General features: G+C 35.1%; 1 protein-coding gene across 1 annotated transcript in view; it reads left to right on the top strand.

The window, feature by feature from the left end:
- MINDY3 (MINDY lysine 48 deubiquitinase 3) overlaps window positions 1-24223 on the top strand; it is a 44635-nt gene that overhangs the window by 1922 nt on the left and 18490 nt on the right. The window contains exons 3-10 of the mRNA XM_029961864.1: window positions 1716-1773; window positions 2214-2387; window positions 5962-6013; window positions 7906-8020; window positions 8431-8504; window positions 8956-9035; window positions 13898-13968; window positions 15161-15241. Coding sequence (XP_029817724.1) covers window positions 1716-1773; window positions 2214-2387; window positions 5962-6013; window positions 7906-8020; window positions 8431-8504; window positions 8956-9035; window positions 13898-13968; window positions 15161-15241 — 705 coding nt within the window. The remainder of the gene's footprint in view (window positions 1-1715; window positions 1774-2213; window positions 2388-5961; window positions 6014-7905; window positions 8021-8430; window positions 8505-8955; window positions 9036-13897; window positions 13969-15160; window positions 15242-24223) is intronic.

The raw sequence follows: 24223 nt of genomic DNA, 5'->3' as shown, positions 1-24223 counted from the left end.
ACATTTGTTTGAGGAAATGCAGCAGGTTGATCCAAGCAAAAGTAACTTCAAAGTGGGGAATGCAGAATACAGAGGAGAAGGAAAAGATCAGATGTAAAAGTAATCCTCATCCCTTCTCATCTCTTGAACTCCCTGCCTAAAAGGGTAGTATCAGTGTCACAATGACTGCTTTAGCAAACTGTATTAGAAATACTTGAGGTAGTTGATTTTCAAACCTAACAAGGTTTGCTGTGTAATAAAAGGGGAAATGTTATACTTTCAAAGCCCTAGCAGAATAATTGACCTGTAGAGCAGTTTGTCTAACTGTGACTGCTCTTCATTCTCCCAGGAGCACCCTGCAGAGGCAGGCAGGTTCTGAGTCATGGGCCAGATTACTTTTTCTGGTAACTTACTCTTGACTTCTCTTAAAGACAATTCAAATTCTGCAGGTATGTCTCAGTCTGATTGGAGGCCTTGTCCACTGACTGGGGACATATTGAAGTAATGTAGCAGAGTGAATCTGATCCTGAACTGGAAGTATCTGGGTCAGACAGCTGACGCTGTGGAATTGTTTGCACCTCTGGTGTGTACAATGCAATTGTCATATAACCTCTGTTATGGATACTTCAACACACTCTAAACACTGGTCCCACCAAAAAACTTGTACTACAGGAAGGAGCACTGCTTGTTTAAGTGGCAAACAATCAATTAAAAAAATAATTTTATGAATTACACTCCACAGTATGGCTCTGTCTAGTTCTGTGGTCTTAAAACCAGATGCAGAGTGTCTGGTCTCAGATGTTAGACTTAAAAGTCTTTTATTTGTGGGGAGTGGAGAGAGTAAAGAATAGGACCAGTCAGCTCCTCAGAGGCAATGCCAAGTATTTAACATATCAAATGTTCTTATAGACAGTGTTTTTTTCAGATTTATATGTAGTTCAACTTCCTTGAAATCAAGTGATTAAAGCATGATTAAAAGTGAACTGAGTTCCAGCTAGGGAGGGAGGAAAGGATCAAACAGATCTTGCAGTGCCTGCTGCTGCTGTGAATTACTAAAAAGGTGGGCAAAAGATCTTTGATGGGAAAACAGGGTGAGTGTGTCAGGAAAGAAGTGAAAGTTGAACCAGCTGTTTTTGAGGTACTGTGATTAACTGAAATGGCATCTAATAGAGTAATTAGAAAGACCAAGACTCTGCTTCTCAAAGTTTGTTCTTTCATTATTCTTTCTCTATAACTTAGAGCATATCTTTTTTTTAATTGCAGCATTAGTGTTGATGGAAAAACAAAGCAGGGATGTGGAGATGCATAGGTTTTCTTTAACCTGATCAGCAAGTTATGACTTGCAGTGGCTTAAAAGAGGTGGGGTTGTTAACTGCTAAAGGGTTTTGTCTGAGTAACTAGGGATGTCTTGTACTACTGGTCAGTTATCCTGAAATACATTTGTGACTCCATTACTGCAGTCCTGTGAATGTGGAGGTGTTTGTGTCAATATGCATTCTGTGCATTGGAGGTGTACTGAAGGATCAAGCTCAACAGTGTTGAATGTTATGAGGCCACCTTTGTAGCTGGTTTGATTGGGAAAAGTCAGTAAACAGTGCAGGCTCATGGTCTCATGAACGATGAGCAGCTTGAAACCCTTCTAATAACATGCAAAAATGCTTTGGTATAAAGTTTGTGACATAATGTAAAAGTTGGTGTTTTGTATTTTAATATTATTTTATTCTTTGATAACAAAGGCATTCCTTTTGAAGAGGCTTTTTACCAGTGAAAAGTCTACTTGGAGAGACTGTTCAGGTACTGAGACCTCTTTTCCTCCCCTCTTTATTTTTCCATTTTATATTTGTAAAGCATGTCTTAGTACAAAGAATTTAAAATATTCCACACTTTCTTTTTGTTTAAGTGTGCTCCCATGTCATATGTATAGTAAATGCTTCTAAATTCCCATTTGTGAGGTCTGTCCTTGTTCATAATACTTCTACATTTTATAAATATTTAATTGAAATCTATTATTAAAAAAGAGAATGGATTAGAAATCATGTAAAACTACATTTTTCTAAAGACAACTTTTTAATTCTTTGGTCCAGTATGGTCAAAGAGCAGTTAACATTATTGCTTTTATCTCATTATTAAACTCCATTATTTAGGTAGCATTAATGTATAAAAAAAGATACTAGTATCTTATATACAACAGTGGTTATCAGCAATTGAACTCAAGTAGGTTTCTGATCTTTCAGAAGAAGAGCAGAAGAACCTTCTCTGTCATACATTATGTGATATTTTGGAAATGGCTTGCTCTGATAATTCTGAGTCATACTGTCTGGCAACATGGATAAGAGGAAAAACAACTGAAGAAACTGCTAGTATTTCTGAAAGTCCTGCAGAATCTAGTCGTCAAGAGGAACAACCTTGTAAGATGTATTTCTATACTCAATTACCCGTCACTCAGTGAATTATTACATAGTTTTTGAGGGACTGCTGCTTTTTATTAATTCACAGATGGGGTTTTTGCCTTTGTAATTCTGTTAGCAACAGACAGATTTTTTTCTCTTGTAATTAGAGACATTGATCCTTTTTTATTGAGAGCAATGTGCTATCTATCACTGGAGTTCTAACATACATGTTTCTTTTGAATTTCAACAATTTCTGTAATCTTCTCAATTTTGTTTTGTAATTTATTGGCACCTGATGTATTTTTCATTTTGAAACATCCGTGCTTCCTAACACAGGAATAACGCTTTAACTTGTCATTTGTTGCTTTATTTCAGAGGAGCTTTTGTAGGAAATTCTGCAGTGCTTTATCTGTTCTAAAATATTTTGGATCCCCTGCTATGGAGAAGTAGCCTTTTTCTGTTTGTTTGGTCCTGTGCAGTACCAAACCACTTAAATCACCTTCTAGTAGATTATCAGAATTTTTCTGTAGGTTGGAATTTTTCAGTTGCCTGCTTTTTGCAAACGTCTTGATTCCTTCATTGGTTGCTGGCATCAAGGATCTAGGGAACATCATCTGTTGCACTAAGATACAGCATCCAGTCATATCTAACTGCTGCAGAGCCAGTGACATGGAAAGTTTGTCTGTGCACATATGATCGGAGAGACATTTATTTATTAATCTTTTAATGGGAGAGATCTAATGTGTTAAAAGATAAGCTTCTTTTTCTTTTAGTTTTTGTCCCCAATGTGTCCCTTAAGAAGTATGAAAAACTCTTCACATGAGAACATGCCTATAAAGGTGCCATCTTTTGATGGAAGGAATATGTTATTCAGCAGTTTGTGGCATAACTACAAAGTAAGAATTGTACAAATAGATTTATACATGTGCAGCTAGCTATAGCCATTAGTAGTGCTGGAGCTCTTTATGTTACAAGTCATCTTCATCTGCTTCTAGCAAACGCTCCATGTGCTTTAGAAGGCTCAAACAATAAGAATAAAAATCTTTACTTAATTGAAAAAACAGAATATCAGCACTTAAGTGTTCCAAACTGAGCATTTTTTTTAAGTAAGAAAAAGTATTATACAGAAAATTGTCTCTGCAACTCTTCTGTAAAAAAGAAGAATCTTCCTTTGCAAGATAAGGCAATTGTAACTCAAATTCCTAATTTCTGTGGATTTTCCAATTGTCTCTGAAACTCTTGCTGATATTATGAAGTTTCCTTTGAAGAGAAAGTGAAACAGAGCCTAGTTGTCTATAGGCTTTTACTGTTATGCTTTTTAATGTATTGCCTTAGTCCTAAAGATGTTTAACTGTAGAAAATGTTCAACAGAAAGTCTTTTTAAATACACACTCAGAACTCTTAACACTGACACTTGTGACCTAATCCATTCTATTGCATAACTACTTTTTTCATGCCTCTGTACAAGTCTTCCAAGTTCTGCCTGACTTGTCTTTAATATCATGGAATGTGCTTAGGAAGAGCAGGATGCATTTACCACTAACAGTGTGCTTGTGTCATGGCCAACGTTAATCTCTTTCATTGTTCCTATTCTACATTCCCTGCTAGACACTGAATGTACCTCTTGTATGTACTCTACAGATCAAACTGTATTTTTTCTATACATATAATGCAATACACTTACTGATTTAAGACACATTAGATTTGGGATTTTTTTCCTCTCTTCTGTCCTGCTATTTAACTGTAAACCAGCTTCTTAACCTGGTTAGGTGTGGGACGAAGATGTGGAGGAGAAGATATTGTTACTAATGCAGAGTTGTGTAACTACTAGTGCAGAAGAATAAATTTATTTCTTGCTTGGCTACTGTTCTCAATAAAAATAGAAACTGGCATTGTCATAGTTGGTAGGACTTAAGAGATGAGTTGGGAGGATAGGGAGTGTTACAGATACAGTTCCATATGGCAGGCTACTGCTATTTGGGAATTAATTATGGGGATGTATTTATAATAAACCCATGAAATATGGTTAGACACAGCATGATAGAGTATCATTTTAAAGAGCTTCTATACAGATGAATTTCTCATACATCTCATGTTCTCTTGCTGTTAGTTCTTTTTCTTTCCATTAAGTATTGTCTCTATTTAGCATTGTTTGGGTTATGTATAGCTACACTTCTCTTTAGAATTTCTACTTCTTTCCCTTTATTTCAAATAGTAATTCTCTTACCATTTCACTCTGTTCTTTAGTAACAGAATGAAACTGCCTGTCATCCTGCTGTGTGAACAAAAGGCGGATTCGAGCACACTTACTGAATGCAATAGCACTTTTCATCTGCTTTTGTGGTGTATAGCAGTGACTTGTTGGCCATGTGTTGGCTTTAGTAGTGCAAGTTCCCAGGTTCAAAATTGCTTTATATGATGTAGTCCCTCTAACTTTCTGCTTACAAAAACATATGTTCTTGAAGCAGGTTTAGTTTCTGCAGCATTTTCTGCAATTTGGATTCATTGTTTCATATTTTTTAAAAATGTCTTACAAATACATTTTTTTAAGTCTAGTTTTGCTGTGGTAACCAAATTTTATCAATTCCTTGTAGTTTTTCAACAGATAAAAACTAACACTCTTAAGACTGCTGCTGCCATATTTCTGAAGTAGAAAATTAAAGTATTCTATTGCTGGAGAAGCAGTTTTATTTGCACATAGGCAAATCAAGTACATCTGTCAAAGTACAATTGGAATGGGCATAAAAAGCCCTTTCTGGAATCTTGTGGTAAGATTTGATCATTAGTATTAACCCTAATGGCTTCAGGTCTTAACTAAATTGTATGCAGTCAAATTCAGTAGCTAGATGATCAGACATTGTTTAAATATTCAGCATAAAGTGGCCTCCATCAGAAAGCAGATCTGTTTTGTGTATTGTTCTACTAGCAGAAAGGTAAAGAAAAGATAAAAGAGAGGTATAAAGCCTGTGTTGAACTTGGGAAGACACTAATGCTGTATTTTTTTTCTTTCTTGGGCACAACACTTACTTGAAAGGCTGTTTATTATTAAAAGAAAATAGAATTTGTTTAAAAACAAAATGTGTAACACTGTATAGAATAATTCTACTCATTTGTAATAATGAACACTAAAGGGAAAGGAGCCTACTAAATTTTAGTAACAGAAATGTATATTTGAAGAAAAAATACAGCTTACCTACATTAATAAAATGATCCAAATAATTATGCTTGCTTTTTTAGGAAGAAATACTTCTTGCTGACCTGCAAAATTATATCTTAGTATGCATATGCTTGGTGACTTGGTAACAGCCACGTTTTGTACAAAATCAACAGCTTAGTATTTGACAAATATTTCCAAGGCTATACACTCCAGTGGCTTAGTGCTTTTAATAAATTGATTAGTCCAAATAGAAATGTTCTCACTAATTTGTATGCTGGAATCTTAATGTTGCAGTAAATTAGTTTATACTAATCAGTTAAATGTCAAGGGAGGATTAAAAATATAATTAGAGCTTGAAAGTATACTAGCTTGCTGTGTGTATCTTGTGTCATTTTTTTGCCATGTGTAGTGCTGAAAAGTGTCTCTTGTGTATAGCTGCCTTGGCTGTCGAAGAGCTTGGCTTTGAGCGATTTCATGCATTAATTCAGTAAGTAATATGTTGGAACATTTAAAATACAATATTTTGAAGTTACATTAGTATTCACAGGCCTGAAAGGGGTGTGTTGAGGAACTTGGTGTGTTAAATTTCAGGTTAAACTTCGATTTCAAATTCTGGTTTGGGGGTTTTGGTGGTTTTTCTTTGCATTTTGCCATTTGAAATGGAATATTATTTTAAGCGTAAGTATTGGGCTTTAAAATCAAACTGGAGCAATATAATGTGCAGTATTGGCCAGGTAGCTTGTGCCTTTCAAGTATGTGAGCACAGCCAATCAAGGTTCACACTGAAGTTAAAGATGTTAATTCTCTATATTTATGCACCATGTTCTCAGATGTTTCTATTTCAAATATTTGTGATGTATGTACTAAAAAAGAAAGTCATCTTGATTTGAGATACCATAAGAAACTTTTGTAAAACTATTTCATATAAAAGACTCACACTTTAAAAATTATTTTCTTTTTGGGGTGTAATTAGAGAGCTCACAGTTCTAGTGAGTTTGTATTTAAAGGTAACAGCTTTTTATTTTCAGAGTGGACAAATAAGTTCCCAAAGAGGAAATAAAGAGCAATAGAATTCCAGAAAACACCTGAGATGGAAAATGTTGCTAACTAGAACTGAAATTACCATTGCTTATTGTATCATTAGTAACTATAATTTATTTTTTAAACTCGTTACTCTATAAGGAAAAGAGAAAGAGGAGAATAGAAATTTTTTTTAACCTTATCAAAACAGTAATTTCCTGCCCTCCCTCTCTCTCCTACTCACTCCCTCAATCTTTGGACTTGTGATACCCACTTAATTTTTCTGTATTTCTCACTGGAAATGAATGCTCTGGCATTTGCTTTTAGAGCAAGCAGAGCAGTGGATTTCAGAACTGGCTTTGCCTTGTGTACCTTGTATGCTATGTATACTCCACTGATGCAGAAAGGTAGTTTAAAAATCTCAAGTATTAGCCAGAGTAAACCTATCTGTGGATATATTTTTGCAGACGTTTGTTTCTTTTGTAAACAAAACTTACTAAAAGTGCAAGAAATCAAAAAGAAAATAATATATCTAAGTTTGTGTAAGATAAGCAGAGAGTATGATCTAGTTCAAATTAATAAAAACTAATGTCCATGTTCTGAAAGCAGTATTTAGCTCAAAATATCTCAAGAAATAGAAAGTGTATTGCTTCACTGGAATCTTGATGGTATCTTCCTTTCCTCTGCTTTTATTTTACTTTATTCCTTTCAGACATATGATCCCATGGTGTTACCTTGTCATCCAGGCAGCCACCATATTTCACAACCAGATAGTGTCCCAAATGTTAATGTACCACTTGTGGTTGTGAACATTTTGCTTTTTCCAAAGCTAGAGTCTAACAAAGTTAAATTCTGATGGGAAATGTAATAATTTCTTCAAAAACCTGGAAGATAGTTTTACCTGGTTAAGTAGAAGGGTTTTTTTTCTCTACTGTTTATGGGCTGAATGTCTTTCAGAACACATAAGGCAAATGTTGTTTTGGTGGCATGCAGTCTATTTGCAATTTCAGTAACAGTGTTTTGTAGAATTACTGGTTCAAGCCACCCAGCTCTTTCACAAGTAAATGTATCTTCATGGTTAGTGTTTGCATAAAAAAAACACATTCATTTTTGCATATTGCTCCAGAATTATTTATCATCTTCTGATGGGTAAATACTAATGACTCTATGACAGTTACAGTAACTTCAGAACAGCTGCTCTGTCATTCTGTATATAACAGCAGATCTACTATGACTTGGATATTTTCATATTAGGTATTAGTAATTCTTTTTTGTGCTTTGTGACACTATTCTAATGCTTCATCTAAATACATTCTTCTTTTCTGCTGTTTGTTTGTTTGTTGGTTTTTTTATCTTTAGCAAACGAGCATTCAAAAGCTTCCCTGAACTGAAGGATGCTGTTTGGGATCAATATTCAGCATGGACAAACAGATTTGGAGTATTACTCTTTCTGTATTCTGTAATACTGACAAAGGTTTGTGGGTTGTTTGGTATTTTTTGTGTGAGTTTTTTTTATTTCTTTAAGAGGAAATTTGATTGTAACCCTTTTTCTGTAAAAGGTGATAAACTGATAAACTAAGTCAAATCTAGATAAATGTATGGAATGATATCTTGACCCATATTGCTGTACATTTCCAGCCTAAATGCTTGAAAAGCTCAGTCCTTTGCTTTTTGGGTTTTGCTTTGGTTTTTTCCTTTTCTGACCTGAGAATTACATGTTTTGGAAACATCCTTCCTTATATATATCAAGAGAAAGCTGCCCATTTAGTTATCAATTCATATAAGAACATCAACCTCCTAATGTTTTACTATTGAATTCTGTTGTTGTATAAATATTTTAATTTGTTCCTTCAGATAGAAAAAATATTTGCAATTTTTCTGCAGGGTATTGAAAACATAAAAAATGAAATTGAAGATGCAACTGAGCCATTGATAGATCCTGTTTATGGTCATGGAAGGTAAGCTGCAAAATATGGTAGCTACCACTTAAAATAGCTTCGTGGGGTAATTTTTTATGTTTTTCTAACTGATCATTCTTTTGGAAAATCACTGACATGACACAGATTCAATTATAACTTTAACTAAAAGCCACACTGAAAACTGTGTGCCTTTTTCACTGCTAACTCCGTTTAGTGCATCAGTTCTGAGGAAATACTTCTGTTATTGCTGAACTTCAGAGGAATAATTCTCAAATTCAGGGCCACATTTTTATATGAAGTTTTTAGTTGAAAAATGGAGATGATAATTAGTGTTGCTGAATTACAAACACATGCTAACTAATGGCAAATAGTTCCAAAATGATTAGCTGGGTAATGCAATAATTTTTTCATTTGTTAGACATAAACACATTTTCAGAAATAAATTATACATCCCTTTTAATTTCTTATATAATTTCTTTCTGTCATATAGCCAAAGTTTGATTAACCTGCTCTTGACGGGACATGCTGTTTCTAACGTGTGGGATGGAGACAGAGAATGTTCAGGAATGAGTAAGTTGATTCTAGTTTATGCTTATTTGTAATTTTTACATACTATGAGACGCTGACCTACTGATTTGGAGTATGCTCCATTTCTGTTTGGACAGTCTCTTTGCTTACTGCCCTTTGATTTAAGCAGACTTCAAATGGAAATAAAACATCCTTGCATGAAATTTCTCATGTTAGTATCTGGAAATAAAGGATTGTCAGCTACAAGTTGAAATTATAAGGTACCTGATGACCTGGATGATGGAAGGGAGTACAGTCTCTGCAAGTTGGGAAGGTTGGCCAGAGTACTGGGGACAGGGCTGCTGTTCAGAGCAGCCACATCAGAGTAGAGAAATGGACTGACAGGAACATCCCAAGTCCTGGTTGAACTGAGGTTCCAAACAGATCCATTAAAGACTTGAAGTTAAATGCTCTGGTTTGACAATGAATGAGTAGTATAATCTCCTTTGAGACATTTTAGACTTGCACTTGATTATGATTCCCTACAACCTGTATTTTTCGATGTATAGAATGTCATTTGGGTATTTTATCTAACATTTTTCTATTTGGTAGACTTCTTACCAGGGCATTCAGAATGGGTTATTGCAGTGTATTATTGATGAGCCAATAGTGGCTGCTTTTTTTTGTTTGGTTGGTTTTGGTTTTTTGTTTGTTGTTTTTTTTTTTTTTTCTTCCTAGTAATGCAAATTGATTACTAACCCTTTAGAGCTTAAAATCATCCTTTCTTGTGGGTTTCTCCTCTAGCTTTTTATGTTGTTTTTGCTAGGGTAAGGACCTGGTTTTCCCTTTTCTAGTTTTCTGACAATTCCTATATCTTTGATATGTGAGGTAATCATTAGTGCTTCAGAGACTGACTTTGTCTAGCTACTTGAGTATTATATAATGAATTTCATTAAGATCTCGAAGCTTGAACAGGCCTGTCTTATATGCAGTTTTTTAGCCAATTTTATTCTTTTTTTTATGGCCGACGGCATTATCTCATCATTACTCATCTTGAGTATATAAAGGTATATCATATACCTTTTTGTTAATTAAAGCAGATGGCTTTCAATACTTGTATTTTCTTTATCTCATTTCATTTTGTGTTTTATCACTCAATTCCTACCCTGATTCCTGCTGCATGTATAAAATATTGTTGTCACTTATCCCCCCTATTTCTAACTGAAATTTGTTGTCATTAGCCTTCTGGGTTTTATCTGTGTGTTCTCTTAAGTATTTTTAATTTCCCCTTTTTGATAGTTAGATTATTTTTTATCATTCTGAATTTTTAGATTATGGTCAATCAATCTGAATTGTTCTTGCAGCTTTCCTTTACATGGAGATAATTTTCTCTTCTGCAATTCAGTAAACTGTTTATGAAACCTGTGAGTTCATTCCCTTTTTTGTCTTTCTGATTATCTTTGTGGCAGGCCTTATTCCGTAGTTCTTCAAGTTGGAATTCTTTCCTTTTCTGAGAATGCTGAACTCATTTTGCACTGAGTAATATTCCACATTTAGATTCTCAGTCAATTCTGCCCTAAAAATCCAGAAGCAGAATTCCCAAAGAAACATCTCTCTCTTTTTTGGGGGAGCAGAAAATGATCTGTAGTACTTCTTGAGGATTTGGTGTTATATGACCTGCTAGTTTTTGACCAGTCAAGTAATTGGACTTTACTATTGGGAGCTCTCCATTTTCTTCAAGCCCTTGGGATAATTATAGTCAAAACCAGCTTATTCACTGTCTTAAGTCTCTAATCATATCTGTTATCAACTGATCAAGAGATCTATCAAGTCTATCAAAAAGAAGGAGCAACCAGTACTGTTCACAAGTTCTTAGACAAGACTAAATTTTGGATGCAGCTAACAATCCTTTTTGTCATCTTTTTTTCTTCCATCGTTTCTTTTGTATTTTGTGTCTCTTTGTACCCTTCAGCTTTTTTCGGGCCAGTGCTGTGAGTTTGTCATCTGGAAGAGTTGCAGATGTCAAAATAACAAGGACTGAATACGTTTGGTGACTTTTTTATTCACAAGTTATCTGAAGTCACTTGACCTCTTGTTCAGCTGTTTAGATAAGCAGTTTTTAATTATTAGTAAATCATTAAAATAGTTTATAAACCACTTTAAAGGTACTGTCAGTAATTTTAGCAGTGACAAAGAACATACTGAATTCCAAACTTGAGGAATTACCAGGTAGTTTGCAGATTGTACTTAGAGCTCTGACTTTTACACTATTGCATATTTTCCAAATACAGTAGGAGTTATTAGCTGGAATTGTTCTTGGCCACCAGTGGTAAAAATACCTCTTCTTTGACTGTCTACATATTCTCCTTTAAACCTTTCTTCTTATTGTAGTCGCTTCTCCTGCCACAAATATCCACAGTGGTAAGATATGGGGAAGTAGATTTTTTCTGCTTTTTCCAGGACTGTCATTCTTATGTGCAGTGTATCAATTTCCTGTGGGTTCCGAGGAGGCTGTAACTGCTTTTCCCAAGCAGTGCCCGGTGTTTGTGGTGTTTGGTGTCGCCGCTGGGTGGCGATGTGCCGGTGCGGTTGGTACCAGAATCCTCACGTCCTTAGTTTGACTGATAAACCATCCGTAGTTTGGGCCTGACTTTTTTTAAAGGCTCCGTTTTTCCATGTGTTTAAAAATTTGAGTACTTTGTAAAATACTTTTCCAAAAAAGAGAAACTGACTTTCTTGCAAGGGGCATAGTTATTGATTTTCGCAGGTGATCTGTGGTGTTATCAGATCTCTTCCAGGGGTCTTTTCTTTTTGTGGAGTGAGGATATTCGCAGGATGAACTTTGAGGACAGCTAGTCTTCCTTTTTTTTTTGCTCATAAGTCATCCAGAAGTGATTTTTGCTTTTGTGTCTGTCTTCTCCGTTGGCTAATTCTGAAGGAGGCATGAGTAGACACCAATGACTACAAGCTGAAGTTAACGTAGTAGCTTCCAGACAATCAATTGAACTACTAACTGTTCAGGATATTCACACTCTGTGGCTACTGTTGTACCCAGAATCCCATCTTTCTCCTTTTCAGTCAGAGTTCTCATGTAGTTATCTGTCGGGGAACAAAGTACGTGATAATAGAATCATAGAATTTTTTAAAGTAATTTTCTGAATAATAAATACTGTTTATATGTGGCTTTATTGTTCTGTTCCAAGCATTGGATCCTAAACCTGAAGCCTTTGTTTAGCAGACTGAACCTTACATTGATTTTTGTTTTAGAGAAATACATGTGATATTTTTAAGAAATATATGTCATGTGTAAAATTATTTCTTAAACGTACTATTGCTTACTTTTGCCACTTGTTTCCTGTCACTGCACATATAAATGTACTGTTTCTGTATGATAGCTATTCACTAGTTTGAAGGATCCTTCACTATTTTTTTTCAGTTGGGCTATAGCTCCTCTTGCTCTCGGCTCAAAGAAAGGATGAATTGCCTCAGTGTAGGGCAATTTATAGCAACACACCTATAAGTCAGTGAGATAATGGGGTTCTGCAAAGTGTTTTTGTGCACCCCTGAATGTTTTAATTCCAAGCAAATTTGAAGATAATCCATGAAAGCACAGTTTCAGATCAAAGAATTTTGCACTGCAAGAGCCTTTTAATATGTATAGCCAACACTCTAAGGAAGGAGTTGTGCTTCCAGGCCACAAAGGTAGTGAACAAGTTTGTAAGTTTTTTGGGTTTTGATTTTCCGAGTTGCATGAATTTTTTTTCACTTAACAGTGGAGGGAAAAGTTAAACCACTACTATAATAATTGTTCTGCACTGTTGCAAAATTCAGTAAGCTTGGAGTTGGTGAAGGGAGCATGGCATACCATGCCTAGTGCTGTGAGTTACAATGAAATGCAGAGTTGATTTCTTCCAGTCCAGAATTTTTTAAGATTTAGAATGGTTTCTTACACTTGCTATTGTCCTGAGGCTTTAGCTCATAAAGACTTCATAGTTTTATGCTGTTGTACATGAATCATCAATGTTAAAAAATATAGTTGCAACTTGGTGTTTTAGAGGGAACTTTCAAATGCAAAAGTCAATGTTCACTGGAAAAAAAGGAAATCCAGATCTTATTAAATTGATCATGATGTATGTTTCCAGGTATGTGTTGCTCTTGTTTAGGCAGTGTTTGGGGACCTAGCAGAGCTGTTCCAAGCAGACAGTACTTGGAACTGTTGAGATGATGTATATGTAAGCCCAGACATTCTTCCAAATCCTTATAATTCGTTTCAAAGCTTGAATTTTGAAGTACTTTCTCGTTCTTTATTAGAGAACCTCAAATAAGGCTCTGTAAGTGCTCTTTCAATCAGTAGTACATAAATATTTGAGCTATTCCTGACAGCTGTGTGTGTGTTTGAGAGTTCTATGATACATTAAGTGGAAGTCAGTACAGAAAATCAAATTAATTTTCCTACTAATGAAACTATTTTTTTGCAAAATTGTGTTTTATTACTCAGAATGTGAAATGTTTAGATAAATATGGCCAAGGAACTCTTTAAGAAAAAAAAACAGAGGGAGGGAGGAAGAAAAATACATATGTGCATATATATGGGATTTTTTCCTCTCCAAGATAGCTGTTTTTTGTAGGTTTTTCTGAGAATAATTGTGGTGTAAGTTGAAAGTACTTCATCTCCTACTAATTCCAAAAAATTTTGAAAAGAGGCTATCAAGAGTACGCTTTTAAAACCATGAGTTTGGCTCTTACTTTATAGAGAGGGAAGTTATTAAACCTTTATAATTTTGGTTGTGCCTTAATGATTTGCCATTGTTACTAAAAGTGCATGCCTTAAAGTTATTACTTGACTAATTTAAAAAGTAAGAAAAAATGGGTTAAAATAGGATTTGCAGATTTTTCTCGAACAAATGTTGTTTTGTTTTGAACAGAACTTCTTGGCATACACAAACAGGCAACAGTAGGCTTTTTGACATTGATGGAATCTCTGAGATATTGTAAGGTAAGCTGTTTTCTATATAATTTAAAAATTTTATTTCATTAAGGTGTTGTGGGCTTTTTTTAACAGTTTTACTGAAAGCTTTATAATGTACAATTTGAGATCTTAACTTTCAAATTATGTTCAAATTAAAACTGAGACTAATATATTAAAATAGTAGAAATATAATAAAATTGTTAAATGCATCTTATTGAGTAAATGTTGTTTGATGCTACTTAAATTAGAACTTTATTGCACTCATTTATTATAGCTAGTTAGAAGCTTATGTTTTTACTGAAATAACTCTTAATGCAAGTTATGTAGATGGTTATAAAACTGTGAGGTCCCAAAGTGGCTTCCTGTTGTGAATGTGTTTATCTCTGAACATCTGAAAGTAACTGATGGACGCCCTAGTCCATATTGTTTCTTCCTGTTGTGACACAGAATCTCTTGATTTCAGGTTCTTACTTGAGAACTTTTGTGCCTTACTGTTGTGGTTTAACCCCAGCCAGCAGCCAAGCACCATGCACCCACTCACACACTGCCCCACCAGTGGGATCAGGGAGAGAATCAGAAGGGTAAAAGGTAGAAAACTTATGGGTTGAGATAAAGACAGTTTAATAGGGAAAGCAAAGGCTGCTTTTGAAACAGTATTAATACTCTTTGTTTCAAAAGCCTTTTTGGTTGTTCTTTGCTGTCTTTTCAATCTCTATTGAATTCCTTTAGCTTATCTCAGGGTTAAAGAGGTTAATGTAGGTGGCAGAATGTTGGTGTGTTGACTGTAACTAGCTGTCCCTTCATTTATTAAATACATGTCAATTCTGAATTGATTCATCCAAAACCAGCTAATAAGTCAAGTGGACTTCTACCTCATTTAGCATCCGATTTTAGTATTGCTAAGCATAGGAGTAGTGTGCAGTGTTCGGAGCGTGTCACCACGGTTGAAGTGAAGGATATCATTGGTACCACAGTCTTATAAATGTCTGATGTCTTATATATCCTAAACTATGTTAATTATCCTAAGCTATGTTGTTTTCCAAGTCAAACAGCAATCAGTGATCAAAATTGGAACCTAAGTATTTTACACAGTTATGTCATTTTATTGAACATATTATATTAGTTGTCGGAGCACTGACTGAATTTTCATTAACTTGGTCACTAACTAGTGACTTTTCTGGGTTTGCTTTGTGTTTCTGATTTTGTTGTGTCTTTTTAGGTTGGTTCCTATTTGAAGTCTCCAAAATTTCCTATTTGGATACTTGGCAGTGAAACACACCTCACAGTCTTCTTTGCCAAGGTACGTTAGATGTGATTTTTGGTAACCTCGGGCAGATAAACACCACATAAATTCAAATTACAGATCTTGCTACCGTGTGAGTTTCATGTGGCTTTAATGTAAAAATATAGTCACCAAACCTTTCAATTAAACCTTCCCTTGAAGGTAGAGTTGTTCACATAATTTAATGATACCTCATAAATTTCAGTGAAGTCTTTTGGTTTTAGCTTAATTTATTGGGCTGGGGGTGGGGTATGCTTTAGAACACCATGCTTGGGGTAAGTACTATCTTAAATTTCTACAATGCGAGAGAAACATAAAAAGAAAGTAGTTAGTGTAGGTGACTTTAGTAGTTTAATCTTCCTAACACAATTTTTAATCTATAATGATAGTTGGTTGTTCTAGATTAAAAATAGATATCAGCACTGTTGTGATATTTCCTTATATTTACACTGTCAGGTATGTAATCTGTGAGACATCCTTTTGAGAGTACCTCTCAGTTTAAAATCTTAGACCAGGTTTTCCAAGGAGAGAATTCTGTTTCTTTATTGGACAACTGCAAGTTGTTTTCCCTACATTTTATTTTTATAGAACATTTGTTTCTGATTAAAAATTTTATTGAAACTTCAAATGGTACTTACTAGTGTATTTATTAGTACTTATTAGGAATTAACTTCCCTGTACTTAATACCTTAAAAATTAATATTTTAGGTATAAATCTTAAAAATAGATAGTAAAACATATGACAAAGATAAAGCTATAAATTCTTGAACTGTTGAATTTCCTTAAGTAAAATTTTTACCTAATCTTTAAAAAGACAACACAAACGCTAAGATTTTTCTTACTAAAAACCTCTACTTAGGCTGTGGAAAACTTCAGCTTGTGGTTAATATCTTAGGAACTAAAAAGCAGAATAAGGAATTGACATGGTCTTGGCAAAGAATTCCCTAGGTTTTTTTTTTTTTTGTTATTATTAAACAAAGCAGGAGCTGAAGATGTGTAAAAGCTCTTGAGTCCTTGAATTTGCATGTCTGACCTCACCCTTTGTAAAGTAGTGGTTGTTGAGCATTTCAGGTGGAGCAGAGATGTTGACTATAGTGGAAATATGAATCATGTTGACAATCCATTATTGTATCAATTGAAGCTACATACCAAAAACTACAGGAAGAAACTTGAATTAATTGCCAATGGCTAGTCAGCAAGATGTTAAAATAACATGTGTAGTTGTGTAGATGGTGTTTGATACTGAGGATGTAGCTTCTAGTTTGATGGCGAGTTTGATTACATGAGAAAGAAATTTTCAGAATGGAAAGAGAAAAATAAACTGTGGAGTCGAAACCAGTGCTGATAAAGCTTATTTTTTTTAACTTAAATTCTTTCAAGCTGTGTATGTTTTACAGGAGCCTAACCCCTTATGGTTAAGTAGAAGAATGTTAGGCAATTATTAAGCATAATAGTAGTGACTTTTGTCATTAGCTGAGTAATTGGGTCTAGAAGTCTAGAAACAGCAATCTTCCTAGGCTGCTGTCACTATGGACAAGTAGCATGGGAAAATGAGGGAACAGGACAGTCTTCACTGCTATCCCAGGGACTTTTCATGAGCATGGAGATTTAACAAGCAAAAGATTTTACTCAAATTCTGCATACTACCCTACTTAAAAAAGCTGGCTGCTGTTCTTTAATACTCAGATTTTTTACATTTGATGAATGATAAACATTGTGGTATGAATGATAAACCACCTTTACTATCTTGGAACATTTTGATTTAAGTACTGTAGACATCTATTGCTGAATGCCAGAATATATTTGCACTTCTCTAAATGTGGACCATTCCTCTGTAGCTGTGACTGTGAAAAATGTTTTTCAGTCATACTTTCTAAAATAATTAAATCTATTCGTAGCTGCCATTCTAAAACTTTCTGTATTTTCAATGGATTGTAATAAATGGGCAAAACGAAGCACCGTATCTTTGAGCTGAAGGTCACACAGCTTAAAGTGAAAAAAAAATAATTAACTGAAGTATGTAATTTGGCTTAAGTTCTCTTGCAACTGCTGCTGCATGAAATAGCCTTAAATGGAGACAGCTGAGTCATCTCCTAGTTTTAACAGAAGTCTGCAGTGGGTCCGCAGTTTCTCTCGTTACTAAAAGAACAAGTTTTATTCTATCTGCATGGTCTTCATCTCCATATGTTGATTGTCATAGCATTTTGTACATACCAGAATTATTAACCTCATTTTACTACAAAGAATTGGATGTAGAGAGAAATAACAAGAAATAATTTCTTCCTTAAAAGTGCAATTTTGACTGAAGCACATTTTATTGAAGAGAATATCAATAGTTTTGCTACCTGGCACTTAGTTGACCTGTTATCAGCCAAATGATTTTTTGTAGTTAGATCTTTTGGAAAGAAAATAGAATCTGGAAACATCTGAAATGAAACCTCACGTCTTCCATGTATTAATTTCTAAGGTTGACTGTCTTGGCCAAAAGTACTACAGCACGTTCTGCTGATGAGTATGTTATGAAGTCAAAGGCCACGTGAACATCTGTATTACCTAAGTAGTTCTTCAGAACTCTAATATTTATATGTGTCGTAATAGAGCAGGAAAAACATCAATAGTTGGGAGGGCAGACAAATCCTAGCAATGAATTAATTAGTAATTAATTATTAAGTCACTGGTACAATCATTTTCTTTCAATTACAACTGTGTGTGTAAAGTCAGAAAGTTGCTTAATACTCAGCAGTCCAATTTAACATTTTCTGAAAAAATTAGTATGGCTATTACTCTTAGCGGTCATGGACTCTGCATTTTGCAACAAGGTAGAGTTTCCCTGTAAAGGTGAGTATGTAGATTCTTCATAGGCAACTAAATCAAAGCAGCCATCATTTCTGCCTCTCCCTGCCCTCCCTTCCTTTCAGTGAATAGGGAAACTTTCAAATGGCCTCAGTGCAACAAAAGCAAACAAGATAGCTTTCAGTCTGACATGCTGAGACAGGTGGTGCGAAGGCAGATATATGGTATTGTAAATGTCCTCTAAAAATCAGCTTTAAGACTACAGGGGTTTTTTATTTTTTTGTCTTCTTTATTGTAGGGAAGAGGAGTGAGAAGTGGGGCAGCTCTATTTAAGGCTGTGATGTTTTTGATGAAATGCTGTATGGGCAGTTCTTAATTATTTTTATGATACTCATAACATAGGAAGTTATGACAAGCTGAGACTATTCAGAACCTTAAGGAATGTCCAAGTGTGGTCAGACACTTTATAAAAGAATACCAACAGGTTGAAATGTTATGCAAAATATAGTAAGAAAATGTTCCAGTGCAAACAATAGGAAGACCAACAGCAGGTTAACAGGTGCTTTCCAAATACTATCTGCTGACATGCAAATCCACACAGTCTGGAAGTTTGAATTCAGACTCTTTGAAAGTGAAAAGAGCATGGAATGAATGTCTGGTGATTGAAAGTGTCCGTGGGGACACTTCAGCTGTCTTAAGTTTTAAAAAAATTCCCTTAGTTTGTGTCTAGGTTTTGGAGCACACAGGACACAACAGAATTGGCTATCCATTTTCAGTTATGGTATTGTAGCATTTCTAGACATGAAGAATCACAGTTGGCAAGGGGCACCTCAAAATAAAATACTTCTGAAAGGTATCTACCCTATTCTAGCTTTGTGAGCTCACAGAGCTTAACTTTTTCTGCTCTTTGTGGGTCTACTCCAATTTTACTTGCCATGAATTTGTTCCTGCTACAGGTGGTTCTTTTTATGAACAGGCACTTCTGGACAGTTTCTTTATTGATTGTTTGAGAAGTTTTCTGTGGGATAATTTGTGCTTTTTTCATTCATGTAAGTGATTTTCAAACCAGCGTTATCAAGTAACTTTCAGATTTTGTCTACACTTTTCATTGTCGTAAAAGAGACTGTATGTGATGCAGCAGTGTGTGGTAGCATATTTGTTTCTAATGAAACCAGTTCATGATATCAATTTATCCAAAGTCATTGTGGTTTTATCTTCTCTGAAGGTAACAAATCTGGATAGCTGCTAGGAAATACCAGATCTCCCTGTATGCTCATAGTTTTTGATGGTCTGTACTTCAGCTTTACTAAAAGAATTTTTAAATAGTGGAGAAAGCAAAGCTCCTTTGAGTGGCTATATCAGCTTTGTACAGAACATATTCTTTTTCACGTCTTGCACAAAGTTAGGGAGAGAGGAAAAAGGTTGTGAAGACCCAGGTATGCCCTCTCCAGTCCAAGAGATAAAGAACTAATTCTGGTTTTGCCACCTCCCTGGCATCCACTCAGGCCTACAAAGTGTCTTGGAGAACTCGACTTCCAAGAAGAGCAGAGATATGCGGAGGATAACAGAAAGGCTGAGTGGGAAGATTGAGGTTTATGTCTCTGGTAGACAGGTGGGGCTGATCTGCAGAGCTAAGGGGTAGGGCTCATAGATCACTGTGCTATAAGAAATTCAGTAATGCATATTACAGAGGCCAAATAATGTTCTAATGCTGGAAACACTGTGATGATGACATACATTGTTATATCTTAAATCAGAGAGTCAAGAGACCATACTAAATTTCCAGGATTTTTAGTGGACCTGACTTAGATTTTCAAGTTTTAGAGTCGGTGGTCACTCTTTATTCCAGAGTCAGGCAGGACTCTAGTTGCTCAGCATTTTTGGATGTTTCAGGTATTATTAGAAGGATGGAGTGCGATATAAGTTCCTGTCACACAGTTATAAAGAGACTTTGAAGTGGAGATCTAGATGTAGAGATTTTATTTAGGTTTTAGCCTAGTATAGTAGCTAAAAATATTGAGCTAGGAAGAGCAAACCATAACCATGGAATCTAAGATCTCATGGCTGACTTTTATCAAGACTGGAGTACAATTGTATACCTGTAGATGTTGAGGAAATTGCATGTAAAAAGTATTAGAGAGCACTTTGGTGGTCCTCCAGTTCCTGAGGTTGGGTAAAAAACTCGATGTCTTTGAACAACAGAGAAATGAATCTTTGGGCAGTGGTGGGCATTTTGACAATTTGTGGCAAAGCTCTGAAGCGAGAACATTTAGAAATTAGGTCCAGATTGTATTGCTCTTGTCAGAAGTGCTGTGCATACCATAGTGATGAGTAGCAATTATGAGGACTTGCTGCTCAGATCATAAAGAGGTAACTCAGTCATGAGGTTTTGCATTGTTTGTTCTTAGACACAGAAATTGTAGTGTAGAGATCATTAAACTGAGAGACACAAGACTCTGCATGTTAATCCAACCAATTATTTGGGATTTACCTTCCTAAAAGAGTTTTATTTGCTGTGTTTACCCCATTTGTCTGACTGATTTCAGCTATTTAGTCATATCTATATATTCTCTGAAGTTTTAGAACATTTTTAACTTTCATCCCATTATATACAGCTTTCACAGTGATCATTTAAGGACATTTTTTTCATGGTTGAGTGGTACAGTCCATGAAATGTAATTGTATGTGCCCCTAAGCAAATAAGCAGATTACTTCCTTTTAGGAAAAAACTTCTCATCCATCTGTTTTCTTTCAGAGAGGGAGGTTCATTTTTTATATATGAAGTAGCTGAGAGTAGGTCTGTTTGGATACCACTTGTCATGTGTTTGAGTTGTTCCAATTTTTGTGTCACTGAAAAGAATTCATCCTGAAATGTTACACATTTTGATACTGTTCTGTGCTCAGGTAGATGAGAACACCTTTGTGCTGACTCAGGGCACACAGTTTCAAAGCCTAGATGAAAACTTGTAAAATGGGGTGTGGGGAGTGGTTCTAGCAGTTCCAGTAGGAACTTTTTATCCACCAAAATTTAGCTTATAAAAATTGACAATAAAACACTACCACTTGTTGAATGAAATACCCTTTGAAATGAAGGAAGGAAGGAGGCCTGAAAGATGGAAGGCTAGAAAACCAGTGCAATGCAAGAACCTTTTCTAGATCCACAAGTGAAAAAATTAATTACCTACAAACTACTAAGCTCTCAGTTTAATATGTTGTAGGAGCACTTCCGAATTGGAAAACTTAGAAAGCAAATATGCCTAAATAATGACCATGAATATCACATTAAACATTTTTAGGATATTTTTAAAGTCTCCTTAATCATTTTAAGCCTGTTTTAGATACAGTTAGGATGAAAAGTGATTCTAGAGGTCATTTATCAATTCACTTTTCTAACTTCCTAGTTCCCTTCCAAGTGTGTGCTCTGTTGACCTTCCCCTTGCTGAATATGCATCAGTTGGTTAAAAACCAAACTTTTGTCTGATTTTTAAAGATAGTATGGGAACATATTTGAGACTAATGTACAGTCATCTCCATGAGACAGTATTTTGACAATAACTTGTCAACTAGCTGGCTCTTTTTTCAGTTGAACAGCTTGTAGTGGTGAGCATGTAAAGCACATGTTGTAAAAAAGGCAGAGCGGTATAGAAATGGTGGATCACTTACTCCCTGTTCATAGCGCTGTCCTGAGGAATACCTTTTCTTTTTCTTCATATTAGAATGGATGATTTTCATATGTAAACTGAAATTGGGGATTGGAAGGTAACAGATTGGGTCCTACCCCATAGGAGTACTTATTAGCATGTAGAAGGAGTTGCAGCCTCCTATTTCTGGAAGGAGGAGGGTATGAACAACATCTAGTTTGCATGTATGTTAGCCTATCGAGTGAAAGACTGGTATTTAAAGAAATACATTTTAGCTGTTTCATTCTTTTTGGTAGACTGTGCAGAGTGGCTTGCAAATAGTAAATATATCAAAGAAATTGCTAAATGCAATTTTATAATTTATAAGGCACTGTATCAAGTAAACTCTGAAAGTAAAAGTATTGCATAGAAACAAAGGCTGAGAACTTGTATCATTCTGTATCCCTTTTAGGTGTGAAAACAATGTTGGTTCCAGCTATATTTGATACAGTAGCGAAGACATTGGGCCTGAGTCATCACATGACGGGTAGATATTCTGTTTTTGAAATCTGGAGGAAAGACATACTGGCTCATTGTTAAAACACAATTAATAAATTGATAAGAGTTTTTAATAGTATTGTAGTATTTAAATATCAATCAAATTGATATTTAAAGAAATGTTGTATAAAAAAAATGTTATTCGTAATTCCAAATCAAGTGAAAAACAGAATACTGATGGCTTTTTCCTCCATCATTTGGTTCTTCCACTAGTCAGGTGCCCTCACCTTTCCAGGTACATGTCTCACTTAATTCTGACACAATTATTTTATTTTCAGCTACATAAAATAGCAAAATATTGTTTCTGCTGTTGCTGGGGTAGCAAGGCAGTAGGATGCAGCCATCCATAGAGAACTCACCTGAAGTTTCCTCAAAAACACCTTTTGTAATATAATGTCCTCCTGAATGTTGTGTTTCTTTTTTTATTCCTGCTGGGGCACCAAGCATATCCACCTCACTTAATGCTTTAATATTTACCACTTGATTCTGCATTTGCCACATGTTATGTTTGTAGCTATTGCAGTCTGCTGGTAATGTTCTGAAATTAGGTATTGTTTATAGATATGTCTTTGCATAATTGTTTTACAGTGACCTTCCTTCGGTGGGTCATTGTTATGGAATATTACGAGGCACAGCTTGGAATCCTTCCGGTGTCTGATGGTGAATGAGTTAATGATTAGTTCATAGTAGATCTTGGCCTGAAAAATAAGCTCTTCTTCGTAAACCCTTTGCTTGTTTGGATGTTTATGTCTTGGTTTTTAGTGTTCAAAATTATTTTGCACTACACTTTAGCTTTCTGCATGTATTAGGATACTTCTCAAATTTCCCCAAAATAATAATACTGTCCTTCTTATTTGAGCCCTCTGATAGTAGAGGAGGTAATATTACATCCTAACCAATTTGTAGTTTGTTCAATATTTGTGAGTAAGTGGAAGGGAGAGGCATAAACTTCTCATTGATTCCCTCAAAGGCCTTCTAAAGTCTTAGACCAAAAGTTTTGACTTCAATAAATTTAGTGCATTTTCATTTCCCAGTAGTTTACAAGTCATTGAATGGTACACAAACAGTTAGGAAGAAGACATTAGCTTAATAGTTATTCTGGCAACAAGTGAAGAATGGAAAGAAGGGAGTTAGTTTTATGCAGTAGAACACTCCTTTGCAGAAATTCTGTAAATGCAGTGGTATGCTCCAGTGGTCATATCAGGCTTTGACGTGATGGTGTATTTATGAAGGAGATAAGGCAGAGGTCAAAGATGCTGTTCTAGTCATAAGATGCAATCTCAGCAAATGGAGAGGGGAAAAAAGCTGAGTTTTGTTTCCTTTTTTTTTTTAATTTTATTTTAACAAATGTTTGTATGCATAGATTTTAAAGTTTCTAAACCAATGCAGGTCAGTAAATAATGAATTTAGGACAGCAAATAGTGTATTTGTAGTCAGGATTATCTTCATGCAACCATTTCAGAAATGGAATTTTAAAAGAGAAATGTTACTGAGTCATTTCCACACAGAATTTTTTATAAGAGCCCTAAAATCTAAACCACTTTCTTCCAAGTTACCTAATTTAATATGCTTATAGTATCACAATGAAGAGACTTTATAGGCAAGTAGAATGAATATTTCATGTACCTTTAGACGAGGTAGGAGGTAGATGTCATAAACCTTGATAGTGCCAGGCTCACACCAGTCAGCCTGCAGAGTCTTTGCTCTACAAGCCATCTTCCTTTTTATTTTACCTTACCTTTTAATTGCAGCCTGCTAACTGCAGATTTTTATTACCAGATAATGATACTGGGAATACTATTTTTCCCATTTTTATTAAGACTTATAACTGGGACTTTAGTATTCAATATGTTAGCAAACAGCAGTGCCAGTGTGTGAACTGATTATCTGCCTGTCGTATCTCCTGTTTGAAAAAATTAATCTCCATGAGTGGCTGTTAATCTGTGCACACATTATAAATACATGTTCTAGATTGATTCCTCAGATTCTTTCTTTCCCTTACAGTTTTTCTTCCTGAAAAAAAAAAAAA

The sequence above is a fragment of the Manacus vitellinus genome, unplaced genomic scaffold, assembly GCF_001715985.3.
Source record: "Manacus vitellinus isolate BGI_N305 unplaced genomic scaffold, ASM171598v3 scaffold_3_pilon, whole genome shotgun sequence".
NCBI lineage: Eukaryota > Metazoa > Chordata > Aves > Passeriformes > Pipridae > Manacus > Manacus vitellinus.
The sequence above is the reverse complement of the archived record's forward strand: the minus strand, read 5'-3'. Positions and strand labels throughout refer to the sequence as shown.